The sequence below is a fragment of the Pteropus medius genome, unplaced genomic scaffold (assembly GCF_902729225.1).
Source record: "Pteropus medius unplaced genomic scaffold, Ma_sr-lr_union100, whole genome shotgun sequence".
NCBI classification, from domain to species: Eukaryota; Metazoa; Chordata; class Mammalia; order Chiroptera; family Pteropodidae; genus Pteropus; species Pteropus medius.
Genome location: NW_024354875.1, coordinates 37738020 through 37756730, shown reverse-complemented (window position 1 = coordinate 37756730; position 18711 = coordinate 37738020). Strand labels below are relative to the sequence as shown.

General features: G+C 33.7%; 1 protein-coding gene across 2 annotated transcripts in view; it reads left to right on the top strand.

Annotated features, from left to right (window-relative positions):
- Positions 1-18711, top strand: part of SESTD1 (SEC14 and spectrin domain containing 1) — a 98899-nt gene that overhangs the window by 17402 nt on the left and 62786 nt on the right. For both annotated transcript variants that reach the window (XM_039855819.1, XM_039855818.1), the window contains exons 2-3: positions 15117-15196; positions 17116-17224. In XM_039855819.1, coding sequence (XP_039711753.1) covers positions 15142-15196; positions 17116-17224 — 164 coding nt within the window. In that variant the 5' untranslated portion in view covers positions 15117-15141. The remainder of the gene's footprint in view (positions 1-15116; positions 15197-17115; positions 17225-18711) is intronic.

Genomic DNA, 18711 nt, shown 5'->3' with positions numbered 1-18711 from the left:
AGTTATGTTTTCATTTAAAATGACAGTAGAGACACATTTTTCAGTTTGACTTCTATTTTAGGTATTTTCCCCCTCTCGTACTTGTTGATCTTGTTATAATCTTTGACTATGTGAAACATTAACATAATTCTAAAAGTCAGAACTACACAGAAAACTCTAATCAGAGAAATGCTACTCATCCCTTCCATTTCTTCTGTTCTTTTTCCAACCCCCCATCTTTTCCACCCATTCCCCCTACTTTCTATAGGCAATTATTCTAGTTAGTTTCTCATTTATCTTTGTCTCTCTGCACAAAATGAACAGGTAAATGTATATATTTTTCTTTTCTCTCTTTATTACACACACTTACTTCATACATCATCTTCATTCATTTTTGCAGCTGCATAGTACTCCATTGGGTGACTATACCAATTCTTTATTTAACTGCTCCCTTATCTATGGACATACAGGTTATTTCCAATTGTGTTTTCTCATTCCAGTTTTACTAAAATTAATAATCTTGGGTAACATGGATTTTTATATTGTCAAAAGTGTGTCTTCTCCCTTTTCTGCGTATTTCTTATTTTGTATATTTGTGCTTTCTTCCTTTTTTTCTGTATTAACCTTTTTCACTTTCTTAATTAAAAAAAACAAGATTTTGGTTTATGAATTAGATACATATTAAAATTCTCCATTAATTTTTTTAATCTATTATTTCTAGCCTTATGTTTTCTTTTGGCTTAATTTCTTAATTAGAAGCTTATTTTTCTTATTTATATAAATGTTCAAGGTTACAGATTTTTCTCTTTTCAGTGCATTAAATGTGTCATTTTAATATTTTTTAGAGAATTACTTTTGATTTTATTTTTTGTTTTACTCAAGTTGTTTAATATTAGAAAGTTTTAAAATTTTGAGGTTGAATGCTCTGTTTCTTTTTTATTTTGTTAGTAATGTCTACTTTTATTAGAATTGTGATTGGAGTTAGTATTATTTCTACTTCATGAAATATGTTGTTGCTTTCTTTATGACCTGTATGATCACTTTTTGAGGGATCAGTATTCATGTCCACTTGAGAAGGAGGTTTAGTTTTATTATCAGTGTATAATATTTGACTTATACCTATAAGATCTACTTTATGTTATATAAGTTGTTTATATTTATAGTTATTCTTATAGTCAGTTAAGTTCATGTGTGTTAGTCTTATATATTATTATAGTTTTCCTGTGCCTTTTGTAGTTTCTGCTTTTTAAAGGTAGTTGTGTTACTTTATACCTAGATATTCTTAACTGTTATAACTTCATTGTATATTTTGCCTATAATGTTAAACACTGTCTTTGTCACTTTCAGTGCTTTTTTGACTTTAATTCTGTTGCTTTTATTGTTTCTTTTTACTTGATATGTATTTGCCGATCGCTTTATTTTTAGCCTTTTTGATTTACTTTGTTTTGGGTTATCCCTTGCACACATTTAGTTAGGTTATTTTTATGAGCCATATTAAAAATCATTTTTAATGACTCAAATTTGATCTCAATTCTGTCATATTTATGTAATAAATACTGTGTGCATTAAGTTATATTTTTATTTCTTTATGATGTTTTCATTTAAAAATTCTTCGAGTATTTTGAATTTTTTTTGTTATTGGTATAGCAGCTGGTTGTATACTTATGCCTTTTTAATAGCTTCATTCCTTGTTTTCTTATTTAACTTTCTAATTTATGTTCCCTTTTTAATGTTGTACTTTCATTCTTACCTATTGCTTTTTCAGCTGTCAATGAATTTATTCCATGTTTTTCTTTTTCACTCTCTTTTCCCATTTTTTTTGTTGCGTCATATCTACTTTGTCTTCATGCTTTAACTGCAACTTTGTCTTGCTTTTTTATTTCAACAATTAAGTATGTTAAATCCTCATTTTGCTGAAGTTTCCCAATTTTTAGTACAGTTCTTAAGAAATGCTCATGGGTACAATTTTCCAAGTTTGCATATTTAATTTTTCTATATCCTCTATACTGGAAGGACAGCTTGGCCTGAAATCTATCCTTTGTTCATGCTTTTTTTTTCTTATTCACACCGGCTCCATTTTTGAGCTTTTTTCTTTTTATTCTTCCTTCTTTTCCTTCCTTCCTTCCTTCCTTCCTTCCTTCCTTCCTTTTCCTTCCTTCCTTCCTTCTTCTCCTTTTCCTCTTCCTTCCTTCCCTTCCCTCCCTTCCTTCCATCTGATGCCAGTGTTAATTTTCTTGTCCATGTACGTTTTTTGATCCTTTTGCTTTGAATTCCTGGTTTTATTTTCCCTTTTATCTTTAAAGTCTAATAGTTTTACTGAGGTGTGTCTTATCGTAGTAGGTCAATTTCCTCTACTACCTGGTGGGTTCTTTTATATATAGAATTGGGTCTTTTATTTCTGAAAAGTTTTCTTGGATTATAGTTTTAAATATTAGTTTAGTCTAATATATTTTTTCAGGGACTCTGTATGCGTAATTATGTCTCCTTTGTCTAGCTTTAAAAATCTTTCTATTTTTACTTCATTACCTCAGTTTTATTCTCTTGATTCTTTTACTCTTTCCTTCAATACCTCTTATTAAGTTCTTATTTGAATTTATTCTTGACCACCTTGAAATTTAGTTTTCAATTTTGATATGATTTTATCTTTTTCTATTTTTTACCTGACTTCAGTCACTTCTTTCATTTCTCTTTACTTTTGTCCATTCTGTTTTTAGGTTTTAAATTTCTGATCCAGAGTGTGTTTTTGTTTTTTGTTTTTTGTTTTTTTTCCGTATCCTAAATGCTCGTTTAAAGAGATAAAGTTCAGTTTGGAATTTTTATTAAGTTTTCTGTTTTGTTGTTGTTTGGAGGAGTACTTTTCATCATCTTCATTTTTTATAGTAGTTTTATATAGATGAAGATTGTTTATGCCTCTTCATTTTTGTGAGCAGTACTGATGTTTTAGGGGATCTTAAGAGAATTCTAATTCAAGAATCCACTTCTCTGTTCTTGTAGCAAAGTATAGTTTGTTGGATGTCTTTATTTCTTCTTATGGGAAAAAGGATTGTGTGTGTCTCAATTTACCTCAATGGTTGATAGATATCAAGGTAGCTTCCTGAGAGGTGGATGGATTATAAGGAAGGGGTTCAGGAAAGGGGATTGCCTTAGGTCCGGTCCCTTAATTTTAAGCATTAAAACCATATAATGAGCTTCAGTTAAAAGGGGGATTTAATGAAAGAATTCCTGGCAGATCACCCTATACAGAATGACACCTGGGCCCTCTTAAAACTCTGAAACTAGGGCGAGAGGTGAAGCAACGTGTTTAAGGTTTCAGTGGCTCCACAAACAGTACAGAAGTCATTGAAAGCAGGAAGCGCTGCTTTGGTGCCTCATACCTCACTGGTATGCTTTGTACAAGAGGCGGTGGTCAGTTCAGGAAAGCCCTTTTAAATTTAAATTAGTTTTGTGTAAACAATCACCATAGTTTCTCATTAAAAAAATTGATTTTGCATGTTACATATTCCTACAAAAAATATTTTTTCTAACCACTGTTGCCACAGTCTCACTTCTAGAATATAGTATTAGTTGATGAAAAAAATGATACTGCCTCAATTATTAAAAATACTGGCTGGCAAAAACTTAGTTTTGACTGTCCGAAGGAATCTCAGAGTACCTCTTTTGTGGATTCTACAGATCAGATAACCTGCCAGTTGAGATGTGGGTGCTAGAGTGAGGAGAAATCTAAATATTGCAATAAGCAACTAGGAGCTGGAAGTATTTATAGATATTAAAGTGAGAAAGCAAGGTGGAGGATGTGGTGATTGTGAATATTATAATAAAAATGAAGTGATTTCAAAAACTGAAAATGTTCATGTTAAATAGGAACTTTTTCCAAGTGTTGAAATATAGACAATGAAAACTCAGTCTATAAAGGTAGTCAGGTTAAATAAATCATTTCTAAAAACCAAAAGCTAAGAGTTGTCTCAGCATAAAGAAGGCTTTATAAAGTGCCTCTCTTCGTTCATGATCCCGATGGGCCAGGTCCCAAGATCTTTCAGTAAGGTCCCTGAACTATGTAATTTAATATTCTGTTCAGAGTAATGCATGCTCTATTCATAGTGCTTTGTCAAGTTTAAAATTATCTATGCTTGTTTTTCTCTTACTTTTTTTCCTGATTCCTAAATATTCTGCCCAGTGGCACCTAAATGAAAAGCTGGCAGGATCATAAGAAGAGAGTTTATTCAACGAATAATTTATTATGCATTCATCATGTGCCAGTTGTTGTTCCAGGGAAACAATTAGACATATTCAAGTGACTAAGCCAACACCTACTTTAATTTCAGAAATTAATTTTTTGCCTCTATTGACTATATAGGTAAAATAGTTATTAAATTTGGAACATACTCTTATGTGTTAATATGTGTTGCATGCAAAACCTTCGAACTCTCTTTTCTGGGTCAAACAATATGATAATTCATTCTTCACCTAAGAGAGCTGCCTGGTCTTCTGACCAACCACTACTGTTCACACATTATAGTGAAGCATATTGTGGATATACATTTTTGCTTTCTTTAGTTATCTAATGACTTAAAGAGTAGAATATGGTGATAGTGATAGAGTGAGAAGAAAACTGCTGAGAAAATGACTCCAGTCATAGAAAGACCTAAATAGACAGGGAACAAAAGTCTCTAGTACCAACAAAGCAGCAAAGGCAGGGATTCTACTTGCTTGCCTCTTTTGTTCTTCAATTATTGCATTTGTCAGAATTGGCCCCCACCTTCTCCTCCTCAGCAGTCTACATGGGGACCAACACTCAGATCTCTTTCACAAAGAACTTTAGAATATGATGGTGAATATGTGAATATTTTTAAATTATGTGTAGTCTATTGTCTCTTCTTGATTTTGAAATAAAGATGTTTATGGATCTTTATGGATGTTTTCAAACATACGAAAGCAGAGAGAATAGTAAAATGAACCACTGTTTACCTATCATAAACTTTGAACTGTTATTAATACATGACCATGTATATCTCCCATCCCTTCATTGATCAAGTGCCAGCCATATTTTGTTTGTAAATATTAAAGTATATGTCACTAAAAGATAAGGGACTCTTTAACAAACAACTGTAATGTCATATCTAAAAAAATGAACAATTCTTTCTATTAGATTTTAGAAACCTTTATATTATAATAAAAGCTACTACATAAACAAGAGCATGAGAAGTAGTATAAGTTACATCTTAGACTCAGCCTTAGGTTTAAAGGCCAATTTTGCTGCCTATAAAGCTGTATGACCTTGGACAAGTTAACCTCTCTTCATCTCACCATCCTGTTTCCTCAGCTCTTAAATGGTAACTATAATTCTAACCTCATGGGATTGTTGTGAATTATAAATGAAACAATGCACATGAAGAGGTTAGAATGCTGCTTTATGTGCTTTACATTCTGAATAATATTAATTGTTGTTATTTTTATTTGGAAGTGTAAGCAAATAAACAGATAACTAATTCGAAATTCCACCTTAAGCAGATAACTAATTTGAGATTCCACCTTTTAGTGTAGTTAGTATAGGTGATGTTTCAGAGTGATTTGCATACAACGATCCTCTAAGCTTTTGAGTTTTAGGGAATTTACAACAGTCTTGGTATTGTTTTAATTCAAAGGCACCTTAATATCTTTCTCAAAAGCAAACTTGATTTGTTTTAAATGATGTTTTTTATGTGTGTTGGTGTGAAAACTGCGAGATACCCTAAGAGATTTATTTATGTTTCCCTAAGAGTTAAAAATAAAGAGCAAATCTAAGTTGCCCTTGCACTACCAGTTTATTTAGAGTTTGGGCGTCTGTGAACATAAAAATTGTATCAACATTGTTGCTTATACTTGCCTTTCTTCCCTCTCCCTAATATATTTAATCTTTTTTTTTTTTATTGTTTTACCCCATCCACGATGTAAAATGTTGAAAGAAATTTGTCTTTGCAGCTGACGTTCTTTCATAGCAGTGTGTTCTAATTATACTGTAAGTCAGTGGGATAAATTGCTCAGCAGATGCAGTTCATTTTACAGACTTTCTGGAACATATTGCTTACATATTTTTAGTTTTTATTTTTTAATATTTAAAGTACACATCATTTTTATCCAGATTTTCCTGATTTACAAAATGGCCAATTCTGTTGTTTATTTTTAAATTATTTTTGATAGCTTTATTGAGGTAAAAATTACATGCCATAAGAGTCACCCATTTTAAATGTACAATTTAGTGATTTTTAGTAGATTTACAGAACCATCACCACAATTTCATTTTACATTTCTGTCAGCCCAAAAAGTTCCTTGTGCTCAATACCGGTCATTCCCTATATCTCTCCCCCCAGCTCTAGTCAACCACTAACTTACTCTCTGTCTCTATGAATTTGCCCATTCTGGATATTCCATATAAATGGAATTATATGATTTGTGACTTTTGTATCTGGCTTCTTTATTTAGCATAATCTTTTAAGGTTCATCTCTGTATCTGTACTTAATTTTTTTTATTGCCAAATAGTATTCCATTATATGAATGTGTACCATGTTTCGTTTATCCATTCAGAATTGATGGACATTTGGTTGTTTTCATATCCTGAGTGTTATGAATAATACTGTGAACATTTGTGTTTGTTCTCGGGGACATACTTATTTAATTAAAATTACTAACATGTATGAAATAATGGTTCTCTGTTATTCATGTGTTTTTAATTTTGATTTGTTTGTATGACAACATAATATAGTAGAGAGAAGCACTGTGCGGGATTTTAGGAGTCTGGGTTTCATGTTGTTACTCACCCGCTGTGCCAACCTTAAAAGTAAATCTAAGTCTCTAGATACCGGTTTCTGTTTTAGATTGAATGTTTGTGTCCCCCCAGAATTGTGTTGAAAACTAATCCACGATATGATGGTACTTGGAGGTGGGGCCTTGGGAGGAGTTTAGTGTTATTATAATAGAGACCCCAGAGAATTTGCCCCTTCCACCATGTGAGGACACATGTAGCAGATGGCCCTCTGTGGATCAGGAAGTGGGCTCTCACCAGACACTGAATCTCCCTATGCCTTGATCTTGGACTTCCCAGGCTCCAGAACTGTGACAAATTTATGTTACTTGTAAGCTACTCATTCTATGGTATTTTTGTTATAGCAGCCCAAAGAGATGAAGATAGGTTCCTTATCAATAAAATAAAAAGTTGGAGTAGATCAATGGTCCCCAACCTTTATGGCACCAGGGACTGGTGCTCTTTGAGAATATCTGAGGAGGAGCTGAGGCGATGATGCTAGCGCTGGAGAGTGGCTGCAAATACAGGTGGAGCTTTGCTAGCTCACCTGCTACTCATCTCTTGCTGTGCAGCCCAGTTCCTAGCAGACCAAGGACCAGTACCAGTCTGTGGCCCCGGGGTGGGGGACCCCTGAATTAGATGCTCTCTGTGGTTCCAAGTCTGTGATTTATAAATCTTTTAATTTCTGTAGTAATTTCTATATTAATTACTTCTCTGTCCTCAATTTTCTCATCAGAAAAAAAAAATGAGGATATTAATAGAATTGTATATTGTTCTGAAGTGAAATAATATTTTTGGATCATAAAACAACTGCCAGGATCTGCTAAGTTACTTTTAATAAGGTTGTAACCATTTTAGTGTGTTAGATCAAGAAGGCTTCAGTGGTAGTAAATCAGAAATTAGTGGAGGAAGTAAATTTAGCTGCCAATAATAGATGCCATTTATTGAGTGCTTACCATCCAGGAGCATACTGAACACTACATACATTAGCTCACCTAATCCTTGGTTCCATCAGTTAGTTTCAGTGATCATGCCCATAAAAGAAATGAAAAGAATTGCCCAAACCGCCTAGCTAGTAAGTGGCTGCCTTGGGATCACACCTTGGCTCCAAGGCCATGATCTTTAGTGCTGCAGTGAACTGCCTTTCAGGGAGAAAAACTCTTTGGAACAGAATCACGTAGCGGTCTTCATTGGGGGAGGTCTTTGCTTGGGAAGGATAGCTAATATTGTTAGCAGTCCTTATGAGGGATAACTGAGTTAATTATTCTATAGTTTTCCATATGTATCTTATATTACTTTGTTCCATGTGAGAGTGAAGTGACATTTCACAGTTGAGTGGCATTTCAGTTACTGAATAAGTTAAAGGATTTCAGTATGTTCAGTATTGTTTTTGTGGTTTTACCTAAAAAAAAATGTTACAGTGGACTTTTTTTTTTTTTAAACTGGATTTCTAGTCTGATGGAAAATAACTCTCACATGTTCCACTGGCTTCTTTCTGCCTGGGCAGTACTATAATCATTTCTGCTTCTTGAGCAGTTTTCTTATCTATTTAGTAACTGAGTTTTTTTTTAACTTTTTTGTATTATTTTTTCACTTTTTCCAGTGTGTGTTTGGTATGTACAAGTATTTACATTATATAAGCAAAAACACTTCATAGTGCCAGAATTTCAATTCATGTTTTATATATATATTATTTCATTTGAACAAAAGTATTCTGTGAATGTGTGGTTTCCAATGTATTAAACAATTGAATTACTAATTAATTTGTGTGGCAATTATTTGGAATTAGGAACTCAATAGTACAGTCTGAACCTATGTTAAATCCATTAGACTATTATGTCTGGAGTATTAGATTTAGTCTGTGGTCAACTCAACAGAATGCATATATGTCTTTGCCAAGGATAGAGGAAGAACATTTCTTTCTAGGATAAAGGTCAGGAGAGAAGAGCTTTGGTGATGACTCAGAGAAGCTCTAGGATGAAGAGGACAGGAGACACCTATAGCAGGTAAAGAAGACTGAGATAGAGAAATTAGAGCATGTGTTTACATAGTTGTTACGGCTGGCCTTGCTTCCTCCTCTGTTAATGGAAGGAGACCTACCCAGCCAGGTGAACTCAGGGGACACACCCGTTGCTCTGGAGAAGGAAGTAGTCCAGGCTCCTTGGAGCTCAGTGCAAGACTCAGATGCCAAAGCCATGCAGGTAGAGAGCTCACAGATAAAGATACCATGAGTATCTTTGCCTTCCTGGAATTCCACAAGCCTGATTCCCTTTTCCTTTTTTGGTGAAGAATCAGCCAAACTCCTGAGGATTTATCAGTAAAGCAACCCAGACAAGAAGAGCCAAAGATTTGAAAAATTCATACAATTAAAGGATTTTTGAAGCTGGACCTTCAAAAATGGAGGTTTGCAGCTGCTAAGGGTTTGGTAGAATAGCTAGAAGGGTGAGGATGTCCTTAAAATGAACTGACTTCTCCCTGCTTCTGACTTTGTAAATAGCAGTGTCTGTGGCTCTTGCTGATTCGAAAAGGATTTTTAAGTGGTTGTCTGTCATTACTATTAGCAGTAGATGTTTGAAGTTTTGAATTGTAAATACAGTATTAGACTTTTAATGTCCTACTGGAGTTCTTAATGTAGAATTTTTTTTCAAGATAGATTATTGATACTTTCATAGAAAACTCAAAATCTTTTTCTTTCCCTTTCCTTCTTCTCTTTCTTCTTTCCCTCCCTCACCGAGTAAACTAGGTCCCGATCCATTCATAAAAATTGTGTTATAAAGTAATACTTTAGCTTTGAATTTTATTTAGAGGAATTACAAATGTTTTGGATAGCTCTATATTCTAGTGAAAGTTAACCATTATTTTATCATTTTCATTTAAAATCTATCCAAAAGTATTGTTGATCTTTCATTTAGAACTGTCAACATTGTAAAACCAGATTACTGGCACCTACCATAACAAAAAATTACACAAATTTTTAACTGTCGATCTGCTTTACTGGTGTATTATCCTGAAGTTTGGTAGTGTTTTCTGTGTAATTTTATGTATGGATATGTAGAGTGATGAACCCAGTTAGGAACTAATGAATCCCATGTTAAATATGTATGCTCATTTGTTTTAATCTCAAAGACTGCTCTTCATAACAACAGTTGAAGCTATTTCTAATCTGAATTTTTAAAAATTAATTAATTTTAATTCTTTAATGTCACCACATATTTGAGCCCTTTTACCCCATATACCTCTAATCTGAATTTAAGGACAGTATTTCTTCTGAAAATATAAGGCTGAGGAGCCCACATTCTGATTTTGTTCATTGCCATTATGTGTTTACATGATGTAGACTTACTAGAGATGATTTAGTTAGCCCTAGGCTCTCCTAATGCATTTTCACTGATGTTTGTAAATGCTCTTTGAAGAACCTAACTAAATTTTCCAAATAAACTCACTGATTTATACTTGCTGAGAGAGGAGTTCCAGTGTACACACTCATATCATCAATTACAATCTCTTGTGAATTGTAATTTGCCCAGTCTTGATTAAAAGGCCTGCAATTCTCTTTTCTTGCTGCTCAATATATCCTCTGCTTCCCATTGATAGTACTCATTGTTGTTCATCTTAGCACCAACATGGACCTGCCTTTCTCTAGCATCCAGCAATTTATGTAGCTGAGGCTGTTCCACTAGAAAGAAGCTGAGAGGAGCTTTTTTTAAGGAAAAGCATGCATGTGTGGTCCTATGATTGCATCATAAGGCATGACATCCAGGTAGTTATGACAATGTTAGGAATCCTAGGGTAAGTGTTTTGCTTTACTGTTGGTTTCATATGTTTGTTCATCTGTTCATTTATCCATGTATTAGATAGTTTTTGAATGCCACATATGTCCACACCTAACCTTGCTTCAATCTAGTAGGTTCTTAATATAGATTTTATAAATGAGAAAATGAATGAATGAATAAATACAAAGATAAATAAGACTTGGTCTCTGCTTTTGGAGAGATAAGATAATTTAACTACTTGGTTGCCCCAAGTTTCCTCTTTCTAACTGCAAGATTTTGGGAAGGGTGTTCAAAGAAGATGGGTACAAATACCACTGGAAACCTAGTCTCCCTATATTTTTAGTTCTCAATTCATTATCCCTAACTCTAAAAGGGGTCTGTTTTAGGTAGGATTTATTTCTCAACTAGGAAAGATATTAATTGACTTCGATCTTACTCATTTTTGGTTGGAGGTAACATGCAGTCATGGCTGCACATTTTTCTTTATAGTCACCAGTTTCCAAGGCACCTCATCTGCTATAAACTCTAGCTTTCTACCTCTCTTATATTTAATAAATTGTGACTTAAAATAAGTCATTTTAAATGACTGTATATGAAATATAACATGTTATTGTTAAGCATGTTATGAATTGTTTAATTCTTCCATTTCTTAGGCTGTGTGTCACTTGGCAATTTTTTAAAAAATGCATTTTCCTTGCCAGTGTTCATTAATTCATATCAAGTAAATGTCTGTCATTGGCTTCATTACTTGTTTGTGAATCTATTTCACTCAAATATATCTAAGGTTGAATAAGCTTGTGAAAAATAATGATCTATATCTATCTCATTGGAGAAGAGCATGAGCTGGTACCTTTGTGTAATTTAACATTTAATTGCAGTGATAGTAGTAGATAGTTATATTTTGCAAGATTTTTCCTTTTTTTGTGTTTCCTTTTTTTTTTACATTATTTTAACTGCTATTTATGAGATCTGTAAGACGACCAGAGATAGGGAATTTTTTTTTTTTTTGCCAGTGCTAATGTTTGAAAAATCTAAAACAACTTTTGAAAAACTAAATTTAATTGGAACTACTGGTACAGTAATCATTTTTCATTACCTGTTTCTTTTATAACAACAGTGAAAGAGATTGATGGAAAGGAGGTTTGAGAAGGGAGGGAGATATAAAGAGTAAACATTATAGCTTCCATGTTTTGACCGCTTCACATTTTATTCATCAGTTCATTTGATCTTGGCCAACACACCCAAAAACCTCTATTTCTGATTGCTTTAAATTACTTTTTCTTCACTTTCAAGATATTCTTAAAAAAGCTGTTGGTTCAAAAAAAAAAAGCAATTTAGTATTTTGCTGTTTAATGCAATTTAGTATGCTGAGGCGGTTCTGTAATGAAATGTTTGAACAAAGCCTCTATCTCTCAGGATAAGATACCTTCTGGATATCATAGTTTGCCAGGAAAAATCTAGACCGGAGACTGAAACCATCTCCCCTTTTTGCTTTGAGTATATGGAGAACACAGTGGTGAAAAATTTGGCACTTGGCATAAAATCAGGAACCTGACTTGTAAAGCTTAGATAACACAGGACTCTAAGGATCCACTGCAGCTATCATTTCTTATGCTTTATGGGGTCTTAGGATTCCAGATGTTCTTTTCTCTTGGGTGCTGGTTAGTTGGGTTTTATGTGGCAAGGCTTAAAACCTCAGTGTATTGATGACATTTTCATTCAGAATAAATGGCAACAGACTTTTAAAAGAGAAGCTTTAAAATGACTGCAGAGACTGTCTACTAAATTCTCAATTGCGGTTTTGCTTCCTTTACCAATCAGGTTTCTCCATTGACTAAAAGAAAACTCTGTTGTAGCTAACTTAAGCAGAAAAGGAATTCATTGGCAGGATGTTTTATAACTCACAGGATTGATGAGAAAGATAGAGAAATAAGCTCAGAAAATAAGAAGGAACCAAAGGCAGTTGAAATTTTGTCTGTGCTCATACCAAAAGAAAAGTCTGGTTAGGAAGCCAGTTCTGTTTTTGTGACTTAAGTTGTTGCTGATCTGCATTACTCCCTCAAGGTTGAAATTCCTTTGTGGGAGCATCTCATTGATATCCTAGATCAGCGATTCTCTTGTTTCTCGGTTTCAGGGGTCTGTGAGGTCAAAACTACTTTTATAATAATGAGTAGGGATTGCTAGCCCTTTTCACTATGTTGACATTTGCACTGATGATTCAGAAGAAATGGTGGGTGGAAGTGCTGGTGCCTTAAGCATGAATCAAGGCAGTGGCATATGTGTACACACACACACACACACACAGATGTATTCTCTAGATATTTTAATTTTGCATATAGTCTGAAGCTCCATCTTGTCACAAGATATCACTGGGTATTTTCTGAGCTGTTTTACTGGTAATCTGATAGTGCAATGTGAGAACATTGTTATTGGAATCAGGTTGCTTGGGAATGAACCCTAATTTTCCCACTTACTAGCTCTGAGATGTTGGGCAATGATTAACCTCTCTAAATTCCAGTTAACTCCTCTGTAAAAGGGGGATAAATAGTAGTACTTAGCTTACAGGCATGTTGTGAGGATTAAATAAGTTAATACAAGTAAATCATTCAGAGCAATGCATGTAGTAAGGCTTGTAGTAAACAGTAATATTAATTGTCATAATCATTATCATAAAAATTTCAAATTTGGCCTCTGACGAGCTGGTCACAGGAGAAGGGATCACAGATGTGAATCTGAGCTCTTTGATTCTTATAGAGCTGGATAACAAACTCATCAGGTCAGGATATTGATCTGGAAACTTGAAGTGCTGCTGGTTTTAGATTAAAAATGTAAAATGTGTGCTTTTCCTTCATACTTCCTACTGAGTATGTGTTAGCCTGGGCTGATATAGAACAAAAATTAATAATAAATTGTAAACAGATATTCAAGGATAAAACTTTACAAGAATATATATATCATATTTAGTTTGACATTGTGTGTTCTTTGTAAACAGGAACAAATAGTGGTCCTTTTTTTTTAGTTGTATACACAAAAGTTGTAAAATAGTATACTTCTTTAAGTAGTCTTACTCATTTAGTCATTATCTGACATATTGAGACTACATTTTTTTCTTAATATCTTAGAATTTTTTTTTAAAGTCTACTTTTTTTTTCAGAGCAGGGATGTGACTTGATAGCACATTGCCTGAAATGGGATAGGCTTATAGTAGGAGTTTGCTGAATAAATAGTATTATTTTATTGAGAGTCATATTCTCTACTAGAAAATTATTTGCAAGAGCATATGCTTTCTTGTGAGTTAAATTAACACCGTTTTGCATATTTGCAGGTTGCCGAGAGAGTAGGTCTTAAAACCCATAACAAGAAAAAAATTTCTGTAACTACGTAGGTGACAGATGTTAACAAGATTACTGTAGTGATCACTTCGAACTATATACAAATATCAAATCAATATATTGTACACCTGAAACTAATGTTATATGTCAGTTATATCTCAGAAAAAAAAAAAAAAAGAGGAAGCTGTTTTAAAAAAGAGAGTATGCTTTCAGTGAATACAATGTAATTTCATGGCGGACTCCAAGGAACTGTCACTATATATTATGATGATGGGTGGGTGTGAAGTGGGACAGGAGAAGGAGGGATAAAATATCACGGAGAATACTCTTTCAGACATGAAACTACATCTAAGTGGATAATATAATTGAATGCTTGATTTTCTTTTGTTTTAAAGGTCCTGCTCTCCTCGAAATCCTGTTTTGATAGGGCTCCAGATGCCTGCCATGCTAAAGTTCCCTTTAATGGGAAACTGTCTTGCCCTTAGCCCTTGCTGTATGGATAGGCCCATTTTGTATTTAGCCATAACTTCTGGCTATGGCAGAGTGGACACTAGAAAACTAAACCGAGAACATTGAATTATGGCTTGGTACAAAAAGATCGACTGGTCTAATATTTTTTCCCTAGAGAACTTAAAGATACAAAATGTGGAGAGATGGAAACACTTAACAATGAGGGTAAAAACTGAAACAATCTTTTAAGAAATATCTTGAGGTCAGCAAGAGGAAAAGATGTGTTACCATGTATTGTGGAGAAGCAAAAATAGGAGGAATCAGAGAAAGCCATTTAATAGTGGAACTGAAAGAATCATATATTTGGAATTAAGCTGTATAAATAATGAGAGTAACAGAAGAAAGATTACCTGTTTGATTGATTCATTCCTTTATTTCACAGTTTATTGAGTTACTGCTATGTACCAGGCACTGTTCTAGCCCCAAGAGTATTGCTCTGAAAAACAGTCAAGCCGGTGATTCTCAACTGACTGTGCTTTTGCCTGCCAGAAGATGTTTGGCAATGTTTAGAGACATTTTGGTTGTCAGAACTGGGAAGGAGGGAGGGCTCTTGGTATTTTAGTGGACAGAACCAGAGCTACTTCTAAATAGTATACAGGGCACAGGACAGCTCCTTAATAAAAAGAATAATCCAACTCAAAATGTTTATAATGCTGAGATTAAACCCTGGTATAAGTCATCATAAATTTGTATTTCATACAGTAATTATCTTATAGTTGACATTTAACTTTCTTTGTTTTCAGAAGCGAAAACGTTGACTGGAGTAAAATGGAGGCCTCAGTAATATTACCCATTCTGAAGAAAAAACTAGCCTTCCTTTCAGGTATATTTTCTTCTTAACATTGGAAGCATTTGATATATAAACTTGTTTAAACTTTTTTCTTTGATAAGTTTGAAAGAAATGCATTTTATCTTTCTTTGAAGGTTTTGTTTCAAAGGTATGTCTGACACACTTTTAATCAGAATGGATAGCTGTGCAAGCCAACTCAGTCACTATGTTTCTTGGCAGGCCAATTTTTATTCTGTTCTATAATTTGGTTAAAATGACCTCTACAAGGTAGAGTATTTTCAAAGTATTTTTCAAAATGCCTCTTTGCCCACACTGTTGCCAAGAGTAGATATTATTCTTTTATAATCTTTATCACTGACATTTTTGCATCCTTATGACATCTCTGTGCAGCATTTGACAATATTGACCATACCTATCTTGAAAGTCTTTTTCCTCTTGGCTTGTGGCCTCTTTTGTGTTCATACTGGTGCTTATATTTTATTGTCTATTAGGGAAAGCAGAGGGCATGAGGGTAAATGTAGTTCTGAATGTGAGAGCCTGTCCTCTGAATACAATTCTATAGTGGGTCAGAATGCTGCAGTTCAGATATGATAACCTTTTTTCAGATTTGGTTAAATGCAGGGGTAAAGCATAGTGTTTTTTGAGGAATAAATGAAACATCTCTTAGGAATAAATCTTTTGAGGAATAAATGAAACATCCACCCCACTTGACTTTCTATATAGACTGGTAATTATTTTAACCAGTAATTTTCAAACTTTTTATTAATAGAAGAAAACTTTTCAAGTCAACAAAATCATTTAGGGGATACAGTGTGAACACTATGAGTGTAGTCTATTTTTAAAAAATAAAACCTGTATTGGAAAAAAAACCATGCAATTGAAGTCACTATTTATTAAGTTGAGCCATTTGAAATTACCACTTACTGAGGTCAAAGTGGTTGAATATCAGTAATTTACATAGTTAATAATAAAAGGAGATCATATATGGTTGATACATCATGAATTGCATTCATATCACTTATAGAAGTCACTTTTTGCTTCACACCTTTTAGATCATATAGAATTTTTTTTTTTTTTAGTATTTGTTGGTTTTTAAGCTTCTAAAATTGCCATCAATGTCACTTGGGTCAGAAGATGGGCTTCATTGTGTAAATCAGTCATGTAGGGAACTTTCAAACAAGCTATGTGCATATGAAATTATTAGTTACATTTTAATGTGTATGGAAAATTGAAGAGGGCTTGAACATATGTGAAATGTGAGTGTGTTGCACTACCTGGCTTTCAGACTTCTGTGTACAGGTCCCATACTCTCTCCTCAGCTGGGCAGGGCTCTCGTGAACAAAGAACACCTGTCTGACCTTTGTGAGTTAACTCAGATCTTTCCTTGTTACAGAATGCTCTTTTTACTTGGTTTATAAATTCTAGTCATTTTACTTATGTCTTAGCCATTTTTAGGAAACATTCCACATATTTATCATAGCTCTTATCATTTTCTCCATTTTCTTAATCCCTTTTTATAATATTTTATGTAACGCAACTTAGCATAAACCTGACACATTTCATGTTATTTTTTTATGGCTTAAAGCTTTTCTTCTTAGGCTGATTGGAAATTTATTTAATTTTACTTATAAATTTTTATTGTGGTAGGCATACAATAGGTATTTAATGAATTGATTACATTAAGAAGCAGACTAAATGGAAGAAAAGTAAAATGATAATTGATTGCTATGTTTAAGTGAAGATTTCATGGGTGAATATTTTACTCTTTTTTTCTAAATATATAATTTTGCTATAGTACTGTAAACATACAGTATAGAAAATAAACAGTTATTAGTTTTTTACTGACATCTTAAACTTGTAATTGTTTTAGTAACATTGGGTCAAATATTTATTATTCATTTAGTGCTTTAATGTCTATTACATGTTAAATTTATTAATTTTTTCTTTAATAGGCGGAAAGGACAGACGAAGTGGCCTCATTCTGACAATTCCATTATGCTTGGAACAGACAAATATGGATGAGCTGAGTGTCACCTTAGACTACCTGCTCAGCATTCCAAGGTGACTCTAAAGGTGTCTTTTCTTAAATCTCAGTATGTTTTCATTCACTTACTAATGATTCCTGCTATTATTAAAGTATATTTTGCTATTTTATCTGATTTTATTAGCAATGAAATTAACGCCAGAATCAGTAATTTATACCACAGCAGATAAAATACTTATTTTATGTTCTTGATGCACTGAATGATATGATGCATATTTCCAAAATGTATGTATTGTTAACTTTCACAGAACACAGAGATCGAGCATCTATATATCATGCAGCTTCAGCAAACTTAGAGAAGTGAATTCAGCAGAAAGTGTTTTTTATTTAGTTAGCTATTTCACTATATAGATAAACAGTTGTAGGTTTTTAATGTATCAAGTGAAGGCTATTAGGAGTTTAAAACATTTTTATTTTAAAAAATGCAAAAAAAAATGTTTTTTAATTCAGAGTTCCTTAGATTTTTAATTTTTCAATTTCTTGGATGAAGACAAAACTCAACCTTTCTATTTTCCCAAGCCTGCCCACCACTTCAATAACAACTGCATCAAGCCCCTTCCCCAGCTTCCTCTCCCATATGTGACATTTGGGGGCTGACGTCTAATGTGTAGGTCTCCTCAAAACAATTGGATCAGAATCTCTGGAGGTGGACCCCCAGGCATTAGAATTTTGGAAAAAATCAGTTGTTCTTGATTCTATAGAGATCTAACCTGTACAGAAGTTACCTTTCCATTTTTCTCAAGTTTTGAATTTTTTTTTTAAATTTAAATTTGGATTTTAAGTCAGTTCTTCTTAATTGTAGAAAAACTCATTTATGTTACAGAATAAATATCAGGACGCAGAAGATTAATGACTTCCCAAAAATCACAGGGGCATTAAGGTTGTAAGTCTTTAGTCACTCAGTAAATATGTGAGATTCTTCAATGAACTTCTCATTGTTCTAGGTGCTGAGAAAATACATGAACAAAGCAAACCCAGCCCCTGCCCTTATAGGCCTTATTCCCTAATGGGCAAATAAATATTACAAGTAAATACACTTGTAATGTTCTTGAGTGCTATGAAAATAGCGTGAAAAGAGTTTAGAGAGGGATGGGTTGGGAAGGGGTTGTGTGGTAATCTTTTATAAAATGATAAGAATATTTTACAGACGTGATTGAAGTGAGGGGTAGGCCTTACAGATATTCAATCAAAGAGCATTTAAGAAAAAACATTTAAGCCAAAGGGAACAGTGAGTGCAAAGGCCCTGAGACAGGAGCAAGCTCAGCATGCTGTGGGATTAGCAAGGAGGCTTGTGTGGCTGGAGCAGTTCAAGAGAGGGACAGAGTGCTGGGAGAGTGATCAGAGAGAAAGGATGGAGTCAGACCATAGAAGACCTTGTAGGCCAAGGTAAGGGATTCAGTTCTGAATGAGAAGGAAAGCCGTTCTTGTACTCTGACTGAGGGAGTGATTTGATTGTGTCATTAAACATTTTTAAAAGCCCTCTTGGCAGCTAGAAGCTGCCAAA